Source organism: Puma concolor, chromosome A2 (assembly GCF_028749965.1).
Source record: "Puma concolor isolate L17-30 chromosome A2, mPumCon1.1.hap2, whole genome shotgun sequence".
NCBI classification, from domain to species: Eukaryota; Metazoa; Chordata; class Mammalia; order Carnivora; family Felidae; genus Puma; species Puma concolor.
This window is the reverse complement of record NC_141668.1, coordinates 92,721,029-92,747,011: the sequence shown is the minus strand read 5'-3', so window position 1 is coordinate 92,747,011 and position 25,983 is coordinate 92,721,029. Positions and strand designations below refer to the sequence as shown.

The 25,983-nt window shown below is 41.3% G+C and overlaps 1 protein-coding gene and 1 pseudogene across 1 annotated transcript in view; one reads left to right on the top strand and one right to left on the bottom strand.

The window, feature by feature from the left end:
• Window positions 1-25,983, bottom strand: part of PRKAR2B (protein kinase cAMP-dependent type II regulatory subunit beta) — a 103,478-nt gene that overhangs the window by 61,585 nt on the left and 15,910 nt on the right. Inside the window, exon 2 of the mRNA XM_086696943.1 lies at window positions 15,092-15,127. Within this exon, the coding sequence (XP_086553069.1) occupies window positions 15,092-15,127 (36 nt within the window). The remainder of the gene's footprint in view (window positions 1-15,091; window positions 15,128-25,983) is intronic.
• On the top strand, window positions 13,360-14,200 carry LOC112866762 (thioredoxin-related transmembrane protein 2 pseudogene; annotated as a pseudogene).

Genomic DNA, 25,983 nt, shown 5'->3' with positions numbered 1-25,983 from the left:
CAGTTTCCACACATGTAAAAAGGAAACAGTAAGAAAACTTTTTGAAGCTGGTGGTAGTGATTCTCGTAGGTTACCGCAGGGAAAGCCACGTTGAGCAACAGAGACTGGCACACGCAGACCCTGCGCACATTTTTGGCATCACCATCATCCTCTACTTTCACAAAGGAGACCACCAAGGTTCATAACCAGAATCACTGATCCTTATTCACACTTTTGAGCCACTTGCCTTGTTAGAGGAATTCACTCCTGGACAAAAATGAGGGGAAGAAAGCTCCGGGAATTATGAAACTTCATGAAAAACATTTGGGACTGTGAAAAATAAGACAACAGGCCCAGAATGGAGTCACATATGCTAAGCCCCATGTCACCAAACTGAGACTTGATTCAGTTCCAAGCTCTCCCAGAAATGAGTCTTAAACCAATCAGAAGTCACCTGTAATCAGCACTAGTGAGGCAAACCCCACCATTCCCTAAAAGAAAGTAATCTTGGAATAACCCACTTTTTTGCCTCACATAACTTCCTTTTTCCACTTCTGCCTATAAGTATTTAATTTTGTACAGCTCCTCAGAGCTCCTTTCTATCTGCTAGACTGGATGCTGCCCAATTTGAACTGATTTTTGCTCAAATAAATTCTTAAAATTTTTAATATGCCTCAGTTTAGCTTTTAACAGGACTCACAGGCTGCCTTCAAAACATATAATGATCATTTGGGCGCCTGGGTGGCTCAGTCGGTTGAGCGTCCGACTTCAGCTCAGGTCATGATCTTGCGATTCGTGGGTTCGAGCCCTGCGTCGGGCTCTGTGCTGACAGCTCAGAGCCTGGAGCCTGCTTCAGATTCTGTGTCTCCCTCTCTCTCTCACCCTCCCCCGCTCTTGCTCTGTCTCTCTCTCTCTCAAAAATAAACATTAGAAAAAAACCAAAAAACATATAAGGATCATTGCCTCAGAATCTGTCCAGAATGGGACATACATTGTGACTCTGTCCAGGGTGGGACATTGTACAGTGTGTGACTCCATCCAGGGTGGGATGTGGTAGATGTGACCTTGTCCAGGGTGGGACAGACAGTGTGCCTCTCCTACAGCTATGTAACAACCATCCAAGAGACTTTAGTCCCACCAACCAGACTCCCTTCTAAAGAGATGATTTTACTACAGAAAAATTTTACTTTCATTTAACTTTGAACTTAATTGCCTATGTGATACAATACTAAGGTTTACTTTTTAATCAGTAAAAATGTAATTCTGGATTGTAAGCATTCCCATCACTCTAATTCCAAGAATACCCATCAGTCTAAGAAATATAAACTGCCCCTTTTATGTAAATGTACTGAAGAAAGAAAATCAACACTCTAAAAGGGCCAAAAAATTTGAATAAAGTGAAATGATCACATAAAAAGGTAATGTGAAAGTAGCAGTTTATTTTTATTTATTTATTTAGTTTTTAGTCTTTAAAAAATTTTTTAACATTTATTCATTTTTGAGAGTGAGAGAGACAGAGCATGAGCAGGGGAGGGGCAGAGAGAGAGGGAGACACAGAATCCAAAGCAGCTCCAGGCTCTGAGTTGTCAGTACAGGACCCAATGCGGGGCTTGAACTCACAGACTGTGAGATCATGACCTGAGCCAAAGTCGGGACGCTTAACCGACTGAGCCACCCAGGCGCCGCTTTAAATTTTTTTTATGTTTATTTTTGAGAGAGAGAGAGAGAGAGAGAAAGAGAGAGAGAGCATGAGTGGGGGAGGGACAGAGAGAAACAGAGACACGGAATCTGAAGCAGGCTCCAGGCTCTGAGCTGTCAGCACAGAGCCCAACATGGGGCTCAAATTCACAAACCGCGAGATCATGACCTGAGCCGAAGTCGGACGCTCAACTGACTGAGCCACCCAGGCGTCCCTATTTACTTTTTTTTAAGTTTATTTTCCTTAGTAATCTTTACCCCCAACATGGGGTTCAAACTCACGACCCTCAGCATGCTCCTCTGAGCCAGGTAGGTGCCCCAAAAGTAGCAGGTGATTTTTAGAAAGCCACCAGAGTACTTACTGTAGATCACCACCCAGCAGCTGATGGAAACTCAGCTCTGAAAAAGACCTCGCAGCATAAAGCCACGTGCCTTTTCTGGAAAACCTTGCGACTGTACCCTGTTACTTTATGTTATGCAATAAGCATATTAAACTATCTACATCTGTTTTTAAATTTTTTTAATGTTTATTTTATTTTTGAGAGAGAGAGCCTGACATGGGGCTCGAACCCACAAACTGCGAGATCACGACCTAAGCCAAAGTTGGCACTTAACAGACTGAACCACCCGGGCACCCATATCTACATCTGTTTTCGAATGGGATCTACAACTTGGAATTCTGGGTTTTTTTGTTTTTTTTTTTTTAATTTTAACGTTTATTTATGTTTGAGACAGTGAGAGACAGAGCATGAACAGGGGAGGGGCAGAGAGAGAGGGAGACACAGAATCTGAAACAGGCTCCAGGCTCTGAGCGGTCAGCACAGAGCCCGATGCGGGGCACGAACCCACGGACCGTGAGATCATGACCTGAGCCGAAGTCGGACGCCTAACCGACCGAGCCACCCAGGCGCCCCTGGAATTCTGTTTTAAAACACCTAAGGAGAGGGACAGTTCTACCTTTTCTGATGGAGGTCAATAAAGATAATATTGGCAATTCCTTGAAACAGGTCTAACAACAGTTATTTAAACTATTTGGTTGTTCATACGGAAGGCTCCTCCTTTGTATCATATTTTTAAAATTTTTACTGTTTATTTTTGAGACAGAGAGAGAGAGGGAGGCACGCCCCCTCTGAAGCAGGCTCCAGGCTCTGTGCTTTCAGCACAGAGCCTGATGCAGTGCTTGAACACACCAATCATGAGATCATGACCTGAGCCAAAGTTGGATGCTTAACCGACTGAGACATGCAGGCGCCCCTCTTTTCTACCATTCTAAAAACAATATATCTTCAATCTGTATTTTAATCTTTTGGCAGTTTAGCTATATTGTCTTAGTAAAACAGCAACTATGAAATCAATGTTCTCTGGTTTTAGCAATTCAAGGCCAAAGATGATAAAAGAAACAGAAGATCCGGATTCACTTTCCGGTTTTAGGTTGTGTCATTAATTTTTGAAATATCAGAAAACATGATCAAATGATTAGCTAATATAAAATACATGGCTGGCACCGAGAGAGTCAGTCTCCACACTTCACAGTTATACTTTCTAGCAATCAGCTCCTCAAATCAGCTGGTCCCTTCTGATGATGGGGGTGGGGGAACCTGCATTTATATACAGCTGATTAAAATTAAAAGTTAAAATTCAAAAGGCAGATCAATTTATTTTCAAAATAACAGTCTAAGAATACAGTTTAGAATCTAGGGGTGACTAAAGTTGTTTTTCTGATTTTAACTAAAAAGCTAAAGAATGTTGCATCTGAGAGAAATCTTTCCCATCTCCCCCAAATATTGATACAATGTTATGTCAATCTAAGGTTGCAGTAGGAGATTTGGCTGTAGAAGAGTCACAGAATTATGTACTCTGGCCAATTAAAATGAAGTGGGATAAATTACAGGAGAAAACAACAGGGATACTAGTATTACAGTATTTTTGCTAGAGTAAAATTTGATAAATTGAGTCTAATGATACCTAAAGGTTTATTTAGCACTCACTAGGAGTCAGGCATTGTGCTTTAAAAAAAAAAAAAAAAAAAAAAAAATGAAAGAGCTTTGCCTGCATTCTCTTCATGTATTACAACCCAGTTTTAACGAAGGTGTTTTACGTTGCCCAAGGTCACACTGCTAGTAAGTGGTGCAACAAGGTCCTAAACTATGTCTGTCTACCTCAGGCCCAGTGCCAAACACATCCTAGGCCCTCTTTGAATATCTGACCAAGAAATGACAGAACGGGGGCACCTGGATGGCTCAATCTGTTAAGCGTCGGACTCTTGATCTCAGCTCAGGTCTTGATCTCAGGGTTGTGAGTTCAATACCCATGTTGGGCTCTGTGCTAGGCATGAAGCCTACTTAAAAAAAAGAGAGAGAGAGAGAGAGAGAGAGAGAAATGACAGAATGACCTCAAATCCAAGCTCTTCACTTCTATACCATATTACCTGTTGTAATTAAGGTAAATATCAGACAGTGAAAGTGCTCTCGTTGGGAACCTGATGGAGACAGCCTTAAAGAAAGTTTAGTTAAACAAGCATCCATAACAAGTAAGTTACGACCTGAAGATCCTTGATCCAACCACGCCCTCTTTGCCCTGTTACCTTGGTCACCCACAATGTGCGAGACTCCAGACAACCACCTTCTCCCCAGTTTCATCTCTACACTCCTTTAAGCCTCCCCCATTGGACTGTACCATCTTCAGGTCCGGGAGCATTTGCTGCTGTACCCGATGTCTAGCAATGGTAACTGTACAGTGCCTGGCAATAGTAACTGCTGACCTGGGGATTTCTCCCATCCATTCCCACCCTCCTTTCCAACACTGTCCTCACACCCTCAAGTGCTTTTACAAAGCATTCCCAACATATCCCCCCTCAGCTGAAACCAGGCTCTTCCCCCAAGAACACCACCTCACTTAGAAAGCCCCACTCCCTGCACACAGCAGAACCCCAACAGACAGTAAGGGACTCTCAAGCCCCCCCCCCCCAAGTGGGCATCCACACGGCTAACTGGTACTCCCAGGCCAACGTGGGGGGCTCTTCTGAGATTCACGGGTTCAGGCGCCCCTCCTGATTGGTATCTGGCTCCGTGCTTTTTCTACTCCAGTTTTGCCCATCCTCAAGTGTTTTGAGCTTCAGTCTCAACCATAACCACACCTATATTGGTCCTTCCCTTAGGAATCTTAAACTTCATTGTGCACGTCTGGCCAAATCTTTCCATCCTGCTACATAGGGCTCCCGCTTCCTCACATCTCACCCTGCTTTTTCTTTGACTTCATCTACAAATGCCCTCTCCTCTCAATTCATTAACTGTGAACAACAAACCACAGCATCAAATGATGTGTAAACACAAACGACGTGTGTAAACACGTGTAACAGGAGCATTGAGTACCTACCCTACCTACAGGTGACATCCAGAAAGAAAGAAATAATGCTGAGGGGTAGGGGACATAGTTGGGGGAGGAGTTATAGGAAAGCCAGAGAAGGGGAGCCTCTGGAGTTTCAGATGAACAGGTGAACAGGCGGGTGCTGGGTACAGGCAGCGACATGTGTCCCCGTGGCGTGGGGCAGGGCCCCACCATTCTACCACTCCAAAGAGCACCGTTCACACTCAGGCAGTTTTCACAAAATGCCAAAGGAGTAAAAAAAAGGTTTTTGGTTTTGATAATCAGTGATTTTTGAGTAAATGTGCACTTTTCCTTCATAAAAACATTTTGGGAGAACACGCCTATCTCCTACAGAGCTCACCGAGGTCATGGCCCCCGAAGCCAGCAGTCCACAGGGAAGGGAACACAGAGTGGGGTGTTTAGGGTCTATTATGGCATTTGATGCTGCAGTGGCAAGTTTACCCTATTTTACAAAAGTACTGGCCTGCAATGGACTGGGGGCAGGGAGACTCATCCTCCCTCCACATACAGAGTTTGGGGAGCAGTGACCTAACCTCTGATCACAATCAGAGAATGCTTTGCATTCTAGCTACTCGTGTCTGGTCTACAAGGCAGCTGGCAGTGAACCAAGACACACGAGAGACCCAATGGGCTACAAAGGCTTCCCAAGCCATCTGCCAAGTCCCTCTGTATCTGCTGGTGTGAAGACAGACCACCCTGGGAGCAGAAAGAAACCCTGCCCTGCCCCCCCACCCCCCCGAACTGCAGATCATGTTTCTTACTACTGCCTTCCTTTCTCCCTTCCCTGGAGGGTGCAAGGAGGATTTTGAAGAAAATGCAATTAAGTTCAAGAGATACAGACTTTCTCATTGGCCTTGAGATGTCTATCGGCATGCCTGGGCCTAACCAAAAAGAACCAGAGACTCAACACTGCCCATGGATCCCACCGGGCTCTCTTTACCACAGCATGCTAAGGTATGCGAGCACATGGCATGCTTAAGAAGTGTCAGTAAATCAGTACTGCTGGAGCAGGGAGGAGGACAGGGGAGAGGCCGTGAAGAGACAGGAGCAGTACTTCCACTGCTCACTTGGTTTTATTCGTAACGCATCACAGGCAAGAATCCATTTCAACACTGGTCTGGGCACAGGAAGGTAACAGGTACATAAAGTGGCTTAAAACCACTTCCACCCCACCGGAAGGAGAAGCCTAGACAAAGAGCCCAGGTGTGTGTGTGTGGGGGGGGGGAGGTCGGGGGGTGCTGTGCTCTGGCATCTCAGAGAACTCTCTAGGTCCACTTTCCACCCCCTCATTTCACTCCCCCTTGCCCACTGCTGGCCCCTCTGGTTTCATCCTGCTGCCTCAGTTAAACCGTCTGCCTCTTGATTTCAGCCTTGCCCCTAGATGTCATCTTTCCAATGAATTTTCCATGTCAAGCTTTGCAGTCTACAAGCTATTCTGACCTACCTTCACATCCAGTCCAGACTCCGGGAAGCCCTGTCTATCCAGAAGACACATCTGGACCATAGGCTCATACTGTGAAACCAAACTGGAGAGAATACTGTGTTGTGTTTTTCACGGATTATCTACTGTTTCATCACTAAGATAATCTTATGAGATGTGTATTACCCCATTTTATACCTGGAGAAACTGAGCCTTAATAAGGGGATGAAGCCCCCCGCCCCTCCTCCCCCCGCCACACTTTTTAAAAAAATGTTTATTATTTATTTTTGAGAGAGAGACAGAGCGCAAGTAGGGGAGGGTTAGAGAGAGAAGGAGACACAGAATTCAAAGCAGGCACCAGGCTCCGAGCTGTCAGCACAGAGCCCGATGCGGGGCTGGAACCCACAAACCATGATATCATGACCTGAGTAGAAGTTGGATGATTAACCGACTGAGCTACCCAGGCACCCCCCCACCCCCACCACCACACACACACTTTTAATAAGTGGATATGTGAGTAGCAAAGCTGGTATTTCAACCCAGGTCCCCCTGAATCCAGAGCCTATACTGTCTCTTCTGATAAGAGAGACACTAAATTTTGAAGGAATGGTGAGTTAAACACAGAAATAAATCCTGGCATTAAGCCCCTGCTGTCCACAGCCTTAGGCAGCTGTTTACTCCACGCCACAAGGTACTTGCTGCCGGGGTAAGAAGAGAGCACCATCCGAGGAGAAAGGACTTTATGATAAAAACAGGTAGCTCTTAGTGACAATGCACAGATACTCCCCTTGTTCTCCTGCTGAAACTCATGTTATAAGCTCTAGCGACCAGCATCCTTTCTGTGAGCTGTGCTGGAAGAACTGTATGTTTTCTCCCTTTCCCTTTGTGGCTATTACGGTATTCACCACCCACAGTCACAGCCAGCTTCCCTGCTAGGCTGTGAACTTCCGAAGGGCCGCATCGTATCTTCTGGCATCTCCTACCACTATGCCTGGCACACAGGAGGGATGCAGTAGATGTCTGCAGAATGAATTAGTGAATTAATTAAAGCAGCATCCTCCTTGTATGCATTATGTAGTGTTCGTGATTAGCAAGCTTGAAATGAGCTTCCAAAATTCAGTTCAAAAATAAAGTATTAACGTAGATATATCCACTCCAGCAAATTAGTTGGACAACATGAGAATGACCTCTTGAAAAAAAAATACGGGGGTTAAAAGCTCTCATCACAGAACTTGAAAGAAAGAAAACAATGAACACCAAAGCCACACAGTATTTCTACAACAAAACAAAAGGAAGCATATGTTCCCTAAATCAAGGAAACATATGTCCCCTGAATTGGATTCAATAAAAGATCTGAACTTTAGCTATTTCACTACTTTCCTGAGGACTAATCATTTTCTGTTTTTGGTGATTTTACTGAGTTTTTAATATATCATTTTACACAGTAGGGTGTGTGAAATTTAAAGACTTTAATTTCACCTCTGAATTACTCTAAATGCCAACATAGAGAAAATTATAAAACTTTAGCTCTGTTAAAAATACACTACAAAATTCAATGCTCTTATGATGGTTAAAAATTGAAAAGTGGCTAATTATCTACATGAGAAAAGAAAATTACCAAATTCATAATTTGGAGTTCCATTTTCACTTCTGTTATAAGAAATAATTATGTATTAGAGCAAGTAATGCTCAACAGTATCCGTGAAAGCGGTACTAAATAAAGCAGTACTCGATGCAAATGCTTCACGGTCACCAACGGGGCACTGTGACCAGACAGTGGACATGCCCATGTGAGCTAAGACTTCACAACTGGTGATACAGGGAACAGTTTCATTGATATGGATAACCTCCAGAACTGCAAAAAGAAAGAAAAAAAGAAAGAAAAAAAGAAAGAAAGAAAGAAAGAAAGAAAGAAAGAAAGCAAGCAGCTTTCAAAAATTTTAGGGAGTCAGTTTGTAAAAAGATCAGAAAAACGGAGTCATGACAGTTAAAAGCAACATAAAATCCTTGAATAAGCTTGGCTATCCTTTATACAGGAAGAGAGGAAATACCAAGACAACTGAGGACACTGGACTGTATATATTAGATAACAGCATTGTACCAAGGTTAAATTCCTTGAGTGTAGTATTATGCAGAACAATGACCTTGTTCTTAGCAGATACACATGAAGTATTCATAATTCCTAAAAGGTTCAGTAAAAAAACAAAGTGTGGGTATGAGCGTGTGTACGAAAGCAAGAAGGGTCAAATAGGAACAAGTGGGAAATCTAGAGAAAAGTGTTCACTGAACTATTCTTCAAACTCTTCTATAGGCTTGACTTTTTTCAAAGTAAAATCCTGGGGTTAAACAAAATCAGAGAGAAGTCTGACTTCATACTGCAAGGCACTATCTCAAGAGTAAAGAGAAATTTCTTTTTTTTCTTTTTTCTTCAATTCAGAGACAAACCCACAGAGGAAAACCATTATAATCTTTTTAAAAGCCATAATGTGAAAACAGTAAAAAGAGATGACCCATATTAAGGAATGATATCCAATAGTGCTGTGACGCCCCAAGGCTTATTTATGACAGGCTAGGGCACAGCACTGAGGGTTTTATTGTTTTGTTTTGTTTTGTTTTGTTTTAAACTATGTGCAGAAAAGACGGTTGACCGCTAACATTTTTGACAGCCTAGACACTCCGCTTTATAAAAATCATCTAGCTTAACCATCGTAACAAGACTGACTATAGCTGTTATGATCCCAAACTGAAAGAAAATGAAAAGAGAAAAGTAAAACTCAAGGTGGTAAATAATTTACATGCAAATCCAAACAGTAAACAGGTGATCTGAACTCAAGTCTGTGAAATCCCACACTCTAGAGTCTTTCTCATATAATATACTAGATGAACAACAATGCAACAGGACTGTTGTCTGTGTAAAGTTTTACTCTTCAAATGACTGTGTCTACTGCTACCATTAATTTTTAATAATGAGAATGAACGGCATATTGCCATTATTCCAAGAAGAAAAATCTTCCAAAATACTCCAGTCAATGTTAATGCCATCAAAATTCTAAAATAGATTATGTGTATTTTATGTTAATTTTATGTATGTTACATATAATCACATAATAGCTCATGTTATTATAAAATAGATTATGTATGACTTCTGTGTACTTAAAAAAAAGATGTCCCGATAAGAAGTGATGATGAAGAGCAGAAATGGGTTAAAAAGAAGAACAAAAGTAGGATTTCTTTTGCTCGAAACTAGGATCACAGGGTACTGCTTAAAAATAAGGCTATGGGTAATCATGTTACATCATACAAATATATCAAATCAACACATCTTACACCTTAATTTTTTTGTTTTGGTTTATTTTGAGAGAGAGCACAAGTACAAGTGGGGGAGGAGCAGAGAGACAGCAAGAGAGAATCCCAAGCAAGCTCCACACTGTCAGTGCACAGCCTGACGTGGACTCAATTCCTGAGATCATGACCTGAGCCAAAATCAAGAGCCAGACACTCAACCAACTGAGCCACCCATGTGCCACAACACACTGTACACCTTAAATACACACACATCATATGTCGACTGAATCTCAATAAAAATAAAAATTTTTAAAAATGATAAAATTAAGGTTATGGGGTGCTTGTCAGGAAGATATCAAAGATATGTTTCATTTGGATTTTGGAAGACACCTGACAGTTCCAGTCATGTTTTGCAGAACTGAACCAATCGAACACCCATCTGGGTTTCCACTAATCATCCCATACTGTACTTTCATTCCTGTACCTAGTGGAAAACCAGCTTATGAAGCCGTGAAACCTCTACATGCTCTTAAAGACTCTAGGAATTCTGTTAGAAAATTGCTAGGTGATACAGATTCCTTCTACATATAGAAATAAAAACTGACAGGTTTGTAGGCAGGCACTAAAAACATATGAAGAGAGTTGAGCAGAAACAGTGTTGTTTAAGGTGCAAAAATGATCCTAAATAATTTTTTTAATGTTTATTTATTTTTGAGAGATAGAGAGAGACAGAGCACGAGCGGGGGAGGAGCAAAGAGAGAGGGAGACACAGAATCTGAAGCAGGCTCCAGGCTCTGAGCTGTCAGCACAGAGCCCAACACAGAGCTCAATACTCATGAACCACGAGATCATGACCTGAGCTGAAGCTGGACACTCAACTGACTGAGCCACCCAGGCTCTCCAAAATGATCCTAAATGATGTATTTGTTAAATACTTTTTTAACATAAGCATTGCCTCATCCTCATGAACTATAATAAATGAAAAAGACACAAAAAGGAGAAATGTTCTATTCCAATTACTCAGGTTGAAATATTCATTTTTGAAAGATGGAGTATGAATAGCAAAAGCCAAAACCTAAAAGATTTAGAGAATTCAGCCACAAGTTGAGAAATATATTGTAACATATTCTCTGTTTTCACTCAATCAACAGCGACTGATTACCTAGCAATACCCATAGCATGTTATATTATGTTACACAGGAGTTACTGTTGTAATTATTATTTAAAAATAGTGAATAAGAAAAAAACTCATATCGCATAAGCTTCTGGTTGATTTTACCTGACTTATTTTTTTTTCGAAATTAAAGGTCTTACATAAGTTTTATAGTTTATTTCTGAAAAGAAAATTTATTTCTGAAATAAAACTCCATCAGAAAAAGATATCCTAACAATTATTGTTAATGACCAAGTATGAAGTTCTACATTTTAAGTAGACATTTATTATTTTCAGGAAATGATACTTTAAAAGAAACTGACATATATCTCTACTACTAAATTAAGTTACTTTGAGCCACTAAATTAACAAAGAGAACTACAGAATTTCCTCCTCGGGATGGCTTAAGACTGTTCGAATATTCTTCTTTCCTGGAATAGTTTTAGACAAACTTCTATAAAAAAATTAGAAAGTCAAATAAATTACAGACATGTAGATGATTAACAGGTCCCATTCCTTTTTTTCCTTCTTATAGCACTGCTCTTTTTATCTAAGGTAGTAAATATAATTTTATTTTCCTTGCCTGAAAGACTGAAGATGTACATAAAATGCTTAGCACAGGGGGTCTCCAAAAGCCGTCTTTTCCTTCCATGTTAAGATTCACTCTCATAATGAGTTTCAGCATGTTATATTACTAGGGTAACAATTTTTACTCCTTTTGAAGCTTATTGCTGTACATAGTGCAACCCTTAAGCTTGACATCATCCTGTTTGTTTTTCTTTAAGTCAGATTGTTTCCTGACATTTCCTATTGCCCGTGATTCTAGGAATAAGCACAACGTTTGACTTTAATGAGTGTTTCTTTGCTGGCATTCCACCTTCTCTACATTTCCAACCAAGTCTTCCCAAGATATACCGGACACAGACTTAGTGGTGGTAGAGATACGAAAATAATGGTGCTTCAAAATTTACCTACATGCTGGAGCCCCTGATTTATCAGTTGATGGTAAGTATACTGTACAACAAACACTAATGCAACTTGCCCAGATATAAATGTCTCATATCACACAGTTTGATACAGAAAAGGAGACAATTTAATCTAAAACTCCTAAACTATGTGGCTGTGGAAAGAATTTTACAAGAAGACAAGGTACCACACTACAGATTCCATCTTATTGCTCCTCTCTTTTGCCACCACTGCTCATAAAAGACAACATCCCTGCACTGGAGCACCTTCACATTTGATGGCTCTACTCTGGGATAACGTCCGATGCCTTGCTGACATAAAGCAGAATTCCTCATTCCACAAAAGCGATTACAATCCGCTCCTTGTTTGCAACATTTAAAATAAGTATGTCTTCAGCATACAAAAAGCTCAGGAGGATGAAGTAGATACTATCCCCACACAGCACATCTACTTAATCCCTGCCTCTTTCCTCACAGATTTGGTCACTACAGAATAAGAATAAATTGTACCAGGGGCGCCTGGGTGGCTCAGTCGGTTAGGCGGCCGACTTCGGCTCAGGTCATGATCTCGCGGTCCGTGAGTTCGAGCCCCGCGTCGGGCTCTGTGCTGACAGCTCAGAGCCTGGAGCCTGTTCCAGATTCTGTGTCTCCCTCTCTCTGACCCTCCCCCGTTCATGCTCTGTCTCTCTCTGTCTCAAAAATAAATAAACGTTAAAAAAAAAATTAAAAAAAAAAAAGAATAAATTGTACCAGTAATTGCCAGCAGATAAAAAATAAAACTTAACCTTAAAACACCTTTAATGATACAGCACAGATGGAAATGAGGTGATTTTATGAAATAAATTACTCATCTGTGTTATGTAAATGTCAAAAATGATGTGTCTGAAACATCTACCTTATGTTTTTCAACAACAACAAAAAAATTCTAGTCATATTTAAAAGAAAGAGTAATTTTCTCAAATCAAACCTAGCAGTGTCATTTGTCTTCAGAGAAGAAGGCACTCCATGGAAGTAACTTTTCCAAATAGTTGATCCACTTCAATGCCCAAACTCACTTTACTTAAACCATTTTGGACAGAAATGTTCTCAACTATGTCCAGTATTCCCTACCAATGCAGGTAGTGCACCGTACCAAGAATCTAATTCAAGCACTCGTGAGTGGCGAAGGTCTATCACTGTGACTAGGCATTCGGTTCCTATGATATCTCTAAGACAGCAAGAGCCTCAGGGGCATTAACAAATGTAAAGCAATTAGCTCCCATTCCAAATGGCCTCAGGACGACAAGTTCTCCCACCCGTATTTTCAGTTATCCTGTCCCTTCTTAAAAACTCTCATCCACCACTGTTTCTAGGGTGTCCTTTACCCATCTTCTAAATCACTGCCTCTGAACTGTGGCTGGTACATCAGCTAACCATGTAGACAATAACTGATCAAGAGTAGGAATAAAACTGGGGTGAGGGTCTCCATTTAAAAAGGTGCATTGGGAGTCTCCCCACGCAACGCGAAGACGGCAACCTGTGTGACTCTGACTGGAAAGAAGGAGAGATCCTGATGTTCCTCAGTGCCACCAGGATGATGAAGAACCACAGATCTATCGCTGTGGAGCAACATACAGGCAACAACTTCATGTTTAGTAAAGTGGCCAATGCAATTCTTTTCTTCCTTCTGGATTTTCGTATGGGCCTGCTTTACATCACACTTCGCATAGTGTTCCTGATGACATACAAGGCCCCCCCCCCCACAGCCGGATATGGGCCCTGAGTATATCAAGTACTTCAATGACAAAACCATTGATGAAGAGCTGGAGTGGAAAAGGAGGGTCACCTAGATTGTGGCGTTCTTTGCCAATTGGTCTAATGACTGCCAGTCGTTTGCTCCTATCTATGCTTACCTCTCCCTCAAGTACAACTGTACAGGGCTAAATTTGGGGAAGGTGGACGTTGGACGCCACACTGATGTTAGTACACGGTACAAAGTGAGCATGTCGCCCCTCGCCAGGCAGCTCCCTACTCTGATCCTGTTCCAAGGTGGCAAGGAGGTCATGCGGCAGCCACAGATTGACAAAAAAGGATGAGCTGTCTCTTGCACCTTCTGAGGAGAATGTGATCCAAGAATTCAATTTGAATGAGCTGTATCAAAGGGCCAAGAAGCTATCAAAGGCTGGAGATCACATCCCTGAGGAGCAGCCTGTGGCCCCAACCACCACAGAAGCGCCAGACGGGAAAGCAAGAAGGACAAATAGAATCCCTGCCTTGTCAGTGCTTCCTCACCTTGGAGGTCCTGCCCCTTCCTTAACCACAGGCCCTGCCTGAGGCCTGGGCCTTTTATTTATGTTTTCCCTTTGGCTCTGCCTCAGGTAGGCAAGGGTGCTGCTTCTGATTTTAAGGAGGCTTTCAGGGAATTGACAGGAACCCTCTGGGAAGGCCTCCACTGCTGTGGCCAACTTTCACTGGAAGAAGGGAGAGATCTCTGATGATGGAGGAGGAAATGCTTGCCTTCCAAGCTTGGGTCAGAGTATCAGCTGCTGTCCACCACTCACATGTCTCCACCGGGCAGTGTTTTCATCCTTCCTCTTAGTGGACCTGCACAGTCTGCCTAGATTATATTAAACCTAACAGAAAATGCCTAGGTATGGAGTCTGTACTAGGATTTTTCCCTCAAGGACCCTTACTTCTTTAGGCATTTCTGGCTTGGTCTGTGGCCTTCATTAATAAGGCTAACTTTGTCACTGGTCCCCAGAAGAAACCTTTAACCACTGAGTTTACTCATTGGAGATAGTTTTGAATAATCCCCCTAATTTTTGGAGTTTGGGAGGAAAGGGCATAGGTTTGAGACGTTCCTTTGTATGGTGGGGCTCAGGAGAAAGCCCTTGGGCAGGTATGAGGTTTCACTTAGTCTCCTACTTCCAACAACCAGTTGATGGTTTTCAATAATAAAGAAACTGGGATTTCCTTTAAAAAAAAAAAAAAAAGGTGCATTAGCTCCAATGCACCGTCTGATTGTAAGTTTAAACACTGAGAGGCCATTTCCAATTATTTCCTAGTTCTTGATTACATCACATGGTTGTTTTCAGGGAAAATGACCGACAAATAAATCATTAGTCCACAGTAATTATTCTCACCATATCTTCTTGTCCAATACCGCTATTATTAGTTAAGAAATGTCACCATTAATAAGTAAAATCACAATACAGGCTGGCTTACCTGAGGCGCGCCTTGTGAATCGGTTTATTACCGGAGCTAAAAGAAAAAAACAAAACAATATGATTACATATTATTATACATATTATTACATAAGTTAATAGAGGAAAAATAAGAATAAATAATGCAAAAGGAAGTGTCACAAATACATGAAAATTAAATGTTTAAATTCACTAGTAGCCAAGAAATTAAAATTAAAATTTCACCTGTTAAATTAGTCTCCCACAAAACACTTTAAATTTTAAAAAATCCCAAGTTTTGGATGGCTGAAACTACTTGACTAGGGATCTCTATGTAAATCTACATAATATCTTTGGAAACAACTTGGCAATCACATCAAGGACCATGCAGGGTTTGTGTGTCTCCACTTTTAGAGATTTATCTAACAGAAATACTACTAGGGAAAGAAAAATCAATATGTCTTATAAAAGGAGATTTCAAAATACAGGAAACAAGCCTAGCTAACAGAGTCTCTTTTTAAAACAGAGCTGGGGGGCCACAGAGGAGGAGGAATCTATGCACGACCTCATCAGAAAAACCATGACCTTTAAGGAAAAAAACCCTTTCAGCCAGCTGCAAGCCCTCAGCTGGGCGTGAACTTCCTCCTCATGGGGACACCAGAATTCACCTCACTCTGCACTTCAAAAGGAGCCAATGCAGTTGAACAAGCTCAACCCCTTATCTGCATATTAACCCAACCAATCCCAGGTAATTTAGTTTCAATCCCTGTGCTGCACAGAGGACCTGAACGAGAACTATACCCTTGGCCCTCTGACTGATAACTCGACCCTGTCCTTTGACCTCCTTGGATCCAGCAACAACCTAGGATTCGGGTTTCTCCCTGAATCTGTGCTTCCTGAATTGCAATTCTAATTAGCCCAAATAAATGTCTGTCTGCTTAAACCTTCAGTGGATTCTTTCTTGGTCGACAGGAGACTTCTATGTAGCAGCATCACTTTCACAATGAAAAAAAAAGAGAAGACAAAATGAAAAATGCTCATTTACACTGAAATCATTATGAAGTGAAGCACAGTATATCTTTGGTATTCTCAGATTTAATATTTATAGTTCTGATCATTTCTGTGCAGCCCGGAGGTCAAGGCCTCCAAAACGGCATACTAAAGGGTGGTCTGTGGACGTGCATCTCTCACCTGGGAAGCCTACGATGGGCCCATTGCCCAGACTCAACTCAGGCCTGTTGTTTCCTCCTGCTTTTGCTAACAGTTATGGCAAGAAGTGAGGTTTTCAAGAGCTTTATTTCTTGAGATAAGCAGGTAAGGTTAAGGTTCATATTATACACAGAAAGGACATCGTGTCCACAGTATATTTCGTGGCAAAATGTCATTATATGCTATAATACTTTTTAATACTTCAAAACAGTAATTATAAAAATTGTTTACACTATGGAAATAGGTCAGGTTAAAAAAGAAGACAAAGAAAGGGGTACCCAGAGGGGCTCAGTCAGTTAAGATTCCAACTCTTGGTTTCAGCTCAGGTCATGATCTCTCTGGGCTGCAGCACTCATTCTCTCTCTCTCTGCCCCTCCCCCACTCACTCGTGCTCTCTCTCAAAATAAATAAATAAACTCAAAAAAAATTCGTTAAAAAGACAAAAATTTTATCTGCACCGTGGTTATACTCCATGAAAAATGTGGATACGTAGGAACTTGTACTAGAACAAAACTGTGTCAAATGTTTTACAGGAACCTTTGCAACAACTGTATTAAATATCAGCGTGGCCATATTACTGATGAGGACATTTTTACAGTAAAGCTCAGAGATATTCATTTGCTTTAGATCACAAAGCCACTCTGTGGCAGAGCTGAAGAATGTGAACCGAGGCACATCTAGCACCAAAATGCTGCCTCAGAGAAAAGAGAAAGCAAAATTGCTAACTCCTGAAATCACACAATAATAGGTAAATATTTCCTTCCATGTGGATTCCCACTGTTACCAGGGATTAATTTTTTTTTCAAAGTTTAAATTTTTTAAATGTTTATTTATTTTTGAGAGGGAGAGACCGAGCATGAGCAGGGGAGGGACAGACAGAGAGACAGGGAGATACAGAATTGGAAACAGGCTCCAGGCTCTGAGCTGTCAGCACAGAGCCCGACACAGGTCTTGAACCCACAAACCATGAGATCATAACCTGAGCAGAAGTCGGGCGCTTAACTGACTGAGCCACCCAGGTGCCCCAGGATTAATTCTGTGAAACAATTCACAAGCCCTATGATTAAAATACTACAGTTAACAGAAAATTCTATCTTTCCAGCTGACCAAGGGAGATAGTTACCATTACGTATATACCACAATAATTTAACCATATATTTGCAAAGTGACAAATTACTTCTATTAAAAAACCTTTCATCGGGTAAACTGAATGTTATGTATATTTACCACATAAAGGAAGAAGTTTTCTTAGACACTTTCAAACCCCTTTTTCACATCACCTTCAGAACCTAGTCTAGATTTCGAAAGCCTCCCCGGCAAACTCCAAGGACAGAGAACAGAGAGAGTGCAAAACATTTCCACCCCAGGAATGCTGAGAAGAGATAGTGCAGGCAAACAAAGACATGAGGAAGGCAAAAAAACCTATCTCAGCCTTGCAGCAAAAATAGAGTAGACATTCCCCTCTTGCTCTCTCCAGGCTCTTGAGACAATGAAATCACAGCACTAGTAGTTTCTGATCTGAAATGTTGGGAAGTCTTTGTTCTCTTGGGATCCCTTAGGTTTCTACATCTTTCTGAAGTGTTTAAGGCAGAGATTTGCAATGCAAGTGCCATCACCATCTAGAAAGTGTATTCTAATTTTGTGGAGGCATTTTTTTCCAATTGTCAAAGTAATTCAGAGGACGTCCTTGGCATCTGGTGGACAATGCACAACCAACAACTGTCCTGAATCTCACCATTCTGTCCTGCACTGCTTTCAAGTATCCCACTGGACATTCAGATTGGCAAAAAAAGTCAACTTATAACCATCAGAACCTCGATCATTCCAATGTTTATATATAAACACCATTATTTTACACAGTTTTAATATACATTACATTTGCCACAACTACCCCATAAATCAAAAAGATTTTGTAGGATTTTTTTGCATTTTGTTTTTTTTTTTTTTTGGAATTTTACTAATAGACATTCATCATTTCAAAAAATCATGTCATTGGGATGCCTGGGTGGCTCAGTCTGTTAAGCATCATGAGACTCTTGATTTTGGCTCAGGTCATGAACTCACGATTTGTGAGATTCAGCCCTGCATCGGGCTCTACACGGACTGCATGGAGCCTGCTTGGGATTCTCTCTCTCTCTCTCTCTCTCTCTCTTGCTCTCTCTCTCTCTCTCCCTTTCCCCTGTTCACACACACTCTCTCTCCCAAGATAAAGAAATAAACATTTAAAAAAAAAATCATGTCATTGCAGCAATGCCACTTCAGGTATCTGAGTCACCAGTACTAAATGACCACGTACATACTGAAGTCCACACCTGCTGGTATACATTTTACTTACTATGGATTACTTTCCTTTATTTCTCCTTTATATTTTTGCTAGAAATTGTATCAATTTTTAAATTGTGAGTAGACAAGTTATATGACTATCATCTCTACCTCCCAATAGTGAATGGGACATGGTATCGGGGCAATTAAGGAGATGAGAGCACCAGGCAAGTGATATGTAGTAGTCAAGGTAAACACTGGGTTCTGACAACAATTACCAAGAACTCAATCCCTTATATCCATATCCTTCCATACCCGTTTGCAGGGACGAAGCACAAGTGTTTCTTGCACAGTTTTGGCAAACTGATCGCAACCTCAGGGCGCCTGGGTAGCTCCGTGGGTTCAGCATCCAACTTCAGGAGCTCAAGTCATGATCTTGTGGTTTGTGAGTTCAAGCTCCACATCAGACTCTGGATCCTCTGTCCCCCTCTTTCTCTGCCCCTTCCCGACTCATGTGTGCTCTCTCAAAAATAAACATTAAGAAAAAAAAACTAATAGTAATCTCCACAATCTCTCTAGATTTTTTAGTGTAGCTACCAAAATGAGGAAGAAGGTTGTGATTCAGGATGGGAGTCTTGCTGTGAAGAAAGCAATGTACATCTGGGCCCAGTGTGCCTGCGTTCTCTCTCAGGAACTAGGTACAGAGAAGGGGAGTAGGAGGGAGGTGAGGAAGGGCACTGCCAATATCCGGTTAACTCTGTCAACGAGGGCTGCCACACAAGGGCAGGGTAACCAACTGGATGTCAGGAGGCCTGCCCTGACTGGGGCCACACCCCAACACCTTCTGTGACACCTGGGATGGATAGTGTAACTTTGACTTCAATTCTCAACTTCTAAAATATGAAAAATAAGACCTGCCTGCTTCCTTTCACAGGGGGTTTTAAGAAAGAATTTTAAAAGAACTTCAGAGGGGTGCCTGGGTGGCTCAGTCGGATAAGCACCGACTTTGGTTCAGGCCATGATCTCATGGTTTGTGGGTTCGAGCCCCGTATTGGGCACTGTGCTGACAGCTCAGAGCCTGGAGCCTGCTTTGAATTCTGTGTCTCCCTCTCTGTCTGCCCCTTTCCCACTCGCACTCTGTCTCTGTCTCTCAAAAATGAATAAACACTAAAAAAAAATTTTTTTAAGAACTTCAGAAAAGAATTAAAAAAACTAAAACAAACTAAAGAACTTAAAGAAAACACCTTTGAAAATGCCTGTAAATTCCAAAATCCTATTCAAATATAAGAAACTGATGTTTATTTACTGTGAGTTACTATGACCAATTTTAATATTACCATTTTCCAAAACATAGTAAGTAGACAGCAGTATAAACTCACAAAAGAAAAGGTTAACAGATGATGTTTTCAAATATGACAAGTCAAATTAAGTTTTCCCAGACTCCTGGTTTCCATCTTCAGATTTTCCTATTCTGTGGATGCTCTGTGTGCATTTATTTACACACACACACACACACACACACACAATACTGCAGACTAGAAGAATACAAAAGGAAAAAAATAGGAAATGTATCATCTGTCTGAAAAAGCAAGCAAATATGATTTACAAAACTCCTAGCATTTTTTTTTTTTTTTTTTTTTTGAGAGAGAGCAAGTGCATGTGAATGGGGGAGAATCCCATAGAGAGAGAATCCCAAACAGGCTCAGCACACAGTCTGACACAGGGCTCGATCCCATGACTGCAGGATCATGACCTGAGCCAAAATCAAGAGTCAGACACTCAACCAACTGAGCTACCCACGTATCACCAACTCCTAACACTTCTAAGGGATATTCTCTACGATCTTAGTGAATGCTCAAGGAAAAATATGGCAATATTCATATAGGTTTGACTTTCTCCCAACTGCCATTCCAGTGGAATACTGAAGAGTCCTATGTTCCTGTATCTACAAGCTTGTCTAACCAGTGACCTCCTCCATTCCCAGACTATATTCCACTGGATTAGTCTTAATTCCTCTGCTCTCAGGAGAACCAGAAGTATAACCGATTCGAGCCTTCTTTAATCTCAGAGTGTCCTTACAAGAAAATTGCTCTATTATTTGAGGTAACCTGAATGAGTCTCTCTATTCCTGGCAGTGAAAACAGCTTCCCACACCTGTGACTCAAGCTCAACTGGTGCCAGCAGCAGCTGCTTATCTCCTCACCTCTTCAAGGCCCTTGGTCAAAGCCAAAGCTTTGAGACAAAAGGCGCTAAGTAAACACCCACAGGGCAGGAATCAATAAACTCTGTGAAGTAAACAGAACAAGTCTCCTTGTCCCACTCATTTTACTGCTTTACGGAATGTGGATGCAGGGCACTGGACGTACAAAAGTCCCTGTCCCTGAAGAGCTTGACCAAGTCCAGTCGTATTTTCAAATAAAATGACTGATGGATTTACACCATGCCAAGCAGCTACCCAACCAAAAAATTCAGGTAAATTCCACAGAAGATTTTTAAACTTAAATTCTTTAAGTTTTTAAGTATGATCCAATGAGTTTGGTCTTCAAAAAAAGAAAGCCAGATTGACAGAAGTGCATAGTTTACATCTCTGAGCATACGACTGTGAAGGAGGCGCCAAGTTAAAGAAATAAGACCTCTGGGGCGCCTGGGTGGTTCACTAATGGTGATGGGTTCAAACAATGTAATGGAACACATTGTAGCAATTTAAATAATTTATTGTTGGGGCACCTGGGTGGCTCAGTAGGTTAAACATCCGACTTTGGCTCAGGTCATGATTTCACAGTTTGTGGGTTCAAGCCCCATGTCGGGCTCTGTGATGACAGCACAGAGCCTGGAGCCTGCTTCGGATTCTGTGTCTCCCTTTCTCTCTGCCCCTCCCCATCTCGGGCACCAGCATGTTCTCTCTCTCTCACACGAAAATAAACATTAAAAAAAGAAGAAGAAGAAGAAGAAGAAGAAAGAGCCCTGAGTTGTGTCTATGGTCATTAAATACACACACACACACACACACACACACACACACACACACACACACACAAAATCACACTGTCTATATTGGAGCCACATTAGCAAAATGGAGCTTTTGCAGAAAAGTGTTCATATACCCTGAAATGAGATGTACACAGTAGTCTCGGAATCAACCAAATAATTAGCATCCCTATTCTCCTATTAGCTGCCTTTTCTAGCAATACACACTTTCTGAATCTGTTGACTGTCTAAATAAAAGATTCTGGAAATTATGTAAATTGAGACCATGTTAGCTAATTATTTTTGACACAGTAAACACTTAGCTCAAAATGAATTAATTTATCTTATGCTTGTGTTTCAAAAATTAAAAGTGAAGTCAGCCTTACCCTTGAACCGAGCAAGAATTAACTTTTTTAAGAAAGACTGACGGCAAAAAAGCAAATAAACAACAAAACCTGAATATTCTGCGAATTAACCTAACAGACACAATTTCAAACTTTCTTACACATGTTTAATTCCTGACACTGAGAAGGACCACTTATTTTCTGTATTTTGTCAAAGGATGATGAGATGAGCCCCCGGTCACATTTGCAAATCCTCAGAGATACTCTTACTTGCTGCTGTCCTGTGAGCCTCTGAGTTGGTTTCCAAGCACACCGGTGCCCATGAACCCACTGGGATTAGGCCTTTAGAGGGGCTCCTGGGTACACTTGGAGGGTACTCTCCAAAGCTTCCCGGTCTTGGTCTCCAGGAGACACAGATTATGAGACATGTGCCCTCCAAGGACTTGTGATCAGACATGATGGGAACTGTTGGAGGGGCAGGCATTTGGGGAACCAATTTTCTTCTTCCTTTCTGATTACACAACGTGAGATCAGGTGTCCAACTCACCTGGACATATGGAGCTTGGCTGGAGGCAGGGCAGAGGAGGATGAAAGACAGACACTTGAGCTTTTAGAAAGTGCCAGCTTGAAGGACCACTAAAAAGATGTACATTTTTGTTCTTTCTATTCATACACCAAACTCCTCAAAATATAACTGATATTTTTAAACACCAAGATGATAAACTATAACTATTACACCAGGAAAAGAAACCACTCCTACTTACTTTTGCTTATGAATGAACTTGATTCTCAACTTTTTAATTCATGACAACTTTACCCAAAATGTCCTCTTAGGAGCAGAAAATAACCTTAGGAGAGTCCTAAGGCTGCTAAGCTCATAAATTTACACACAGAACTGAGGCACTGACAATGCCGAGAGAAAGGTTCCCAAACACCTTTAGGATTCTAAAATGTGGGCTCAGAAGAGAAGATATAGGGAAAGGCCATTGTCAAAACTACATAAATTTAATCTCCACTTCTGTGTGTACTGAAACTGTCTCTTCTAAACGTACTTGATTAAATACATGCAAAGGGGATCTTTGTGGAGACTAATGGTCTGTTGGTAAGAGTGAACAATCTAGGGGCACCAGGGTAGCTTAGTCGGTTAAGCACCCAGCTCTTGGTTTCAGCTCAGGTCATGATCTCACAGTTCATGAGTTTGAGCCTTGTGTTGGGCTCTTCACTGAGAGTGCAGAGCCTGCTTGGGATTCTCTCTCTCCCTCTCTCTCTCTCTGCTCCTCCCTCGCTCATGCATGCTCTTTCTCTCTCTTGCTCTCTAAAAATAAATAAACTTTTAAAAAAAAATTTTAAAAAAGTGAACAATCCAGACTAGTTACCAGGAAAAACCCAAAGCTACAAGAGTTCAAAGTGTCACACAACCATAAAGTCACACACACACACACACACACACACACACACACAAACCAGACTCAGAAAGGGGTAATTAAGAAAAATACAACGAAGACCAACCAAGAAAATGATCAGGGATTATGATCAAGGCTGTCTAATAATAAAGGTACAAAAAGCTACATTCAAACCCTCCCCCATGACTTCACAGAGTGAACATGGCCCTGCTATTCCTGTATTTGGCTGGGAGGTCACCACCGAAGCCTCTCGGTGAACACCCAGTGGAAAGCGGCCCCTCCAGTTCCTTTCTAGAGCTCCTCCCAGCGCTAAAAGTGCTATCTCAAGGCATCGAGTGTATTGTGTTTATTGTCAGCTTCCTCCCCCAGTAGTCTGCAAGCTCTGTGAGCAGAGGGTCCTTCCTTGTGTGTCTGCTTCACTACTGTATCCCCAATGTCTAAAACACCGTTGGAAATAAATTAGGTTCAATAAATACCAAATGAATAGTGACAATGGAAGTTAACATAACAGGTGGGCTTCCTGACACCAAACCATTATATGGACAAATTTAAGTGATATTCATGTAAGTATTAAACGTGTAAAACCTGGGGGCGCCTGGGTGGCTTAGTTGGTTAGGTGTCTGACTCTTCATTTTGGCTCAGGATATCATCTCACAGTTCATGAGTTTGAGCCCCACATTGGGCTCTGTGCTGACAGTGCTGAGCCTGCTTGGGATTCTCTAGTCTTCCTCTTTCTCTGCCCCTCCTCTGCTCTCTGTTTCTCAAAAATACAAAAATAAACTGAAAAAAAAATTGTGAAACCTGTAAGTTAAAATACAGGATTGGCTGAAAATACAAAATAGACTTAAAAACAATAGAGCTTAACTAACCTTTGGCTTTTTGTACAAGGAGCAAAAGGCAATCCCATTTATGCCTCATAATTATGAAAACATAACCCAGATGTTAGTGTCCGACAGAAATAATGAAAAAATTCACAAGATAATCAGTGTAGAAAACACTGGCACTTTTTAATTAAAATGTGGAAAACGACTTCAAGAGCATCCATGTTTCCAATTAAAAAAAAAATCAAGATGAAACTGACATACGGTGAAATGCACAATTTGATGAATTTTGACAAATGTATACATGTATGTACCCAACACTCCAATCAAGATACAAACATTTCGCCTAGCTGGTTCAGTCGATAATGTGCAATTCTTTAACTCGGAACTGTAAGTTTGAGCCACACACTGGGTGTAGAGAGTACTTAAAAATAAAATCTTAAAAAAAAAAAAAAAAAGATAAACATTTCCAGGCACCATGAGCCCCTTTACACAGTCAATCCTCATTACCCCATAGGGAGCTACTATTAGAATTTCTATCACCACGGTTTAGCTTTGCCTGGCTTTGAATTTCATCTGTTTCATATAAACGTGAGGTTCAGGGGGCGCCTGGGTGGCTCAGTCAGTTAAGCGGCTGACTTTTTTTTTTTTAATTTTTTTAATGTTTTGTATTTATTATTGAAGGAGAGAGAGAGAGAGACAGAGCATGAGCGGGGGAGGAGCAGAGAGAGAGGGATACACAGAATCCAAAACAGGCTCCAGGCTCTGAGCTGTCAGCACAGAGCCTGACACGGGGCTCGAACTCACAAACTGTGAGATCATGACCCAAGCCGAAGTCAGACACTTAACTGACTGAGCCACCCAGGCGCCCCTAGTGGCTGACTCTTGATTTGGGCTCAGGTCATGATCTCTCTGTTGTGAGATGGAGCCCTGTGGTAGGCTCACGCGAAGCATGGGTGGAGCCTGCTTGAGATTCTCTCTCTCCCTCTCCCCTGCTTGCACACACAGTCTCTCTAAAAACAAAACAAAACAAAAACAAAAAAACAAAAACACACACAACAAAACAAAAAAACCCAAAAACCTGAGAGTCATTCTAGCTGTTGAAAGGGTCAATAGTTTGTTCTTTTTTTATTGCTGATGGTATTCCACTGTATAAATACATCATAATTTGTTTACCCATTCTCTTGTTGATGGGCATTTGGGTTGTTTCCAGTTTGGGTTATTCTGAATAGTGTCTATAAATATTTACATACAATCCTTTTCGTGAACATATGTGTTTATTTCTCTTGAGTAAATGCCTAGTGTGGATTGCTGGGTTATAGGTGGGAAATGTTTAACTTTATAAAAACCCACATTTTTCCTAGGTGTACCATTTTACATTCTCACAGGCAATATAAGAGAGTTCTTCTAGTTACTCCACATCTTTACTCAAGCAGGCTCCGTGCAGCCAGGACAGAGCCAACATGGAGCTCAAACCCACAAACTGCAAGATCATGACCTGAGCTGAAACCAAGAGTTGGATGCCTAGCCACGCAGGCGCCCCAGCGTTGTGTTGTGGTTTTAACTTTCATATCCTTAATAATTAAAAATCCCAAGCACCATCCTATGTGCTTATTGGCCATCCCGATGTCTTCTTTATTAAACTGGCCAAGTCTTTTAACTCGGTTTGATTAGGGGCTTCTCATTATTGAGTTTTACAGTTCCTTTTATATATTTTCAGTAATGACAGAATATGTACTAGACAGAAATTCCTAGTTATAAGAACAAAAGTGATAAGTTACTTAGAAATAAAACTAAGAAGAGATAGGAAAATCCTTTTTGGAGAAAACTGAATAAATGGAGATGTATCATGTTCGTGTAGAGTAAGACTCAATATCATTAAAATGTCTTTTCTCTCCAAAATTTTTTATAAATCAAGTACAATTCCAA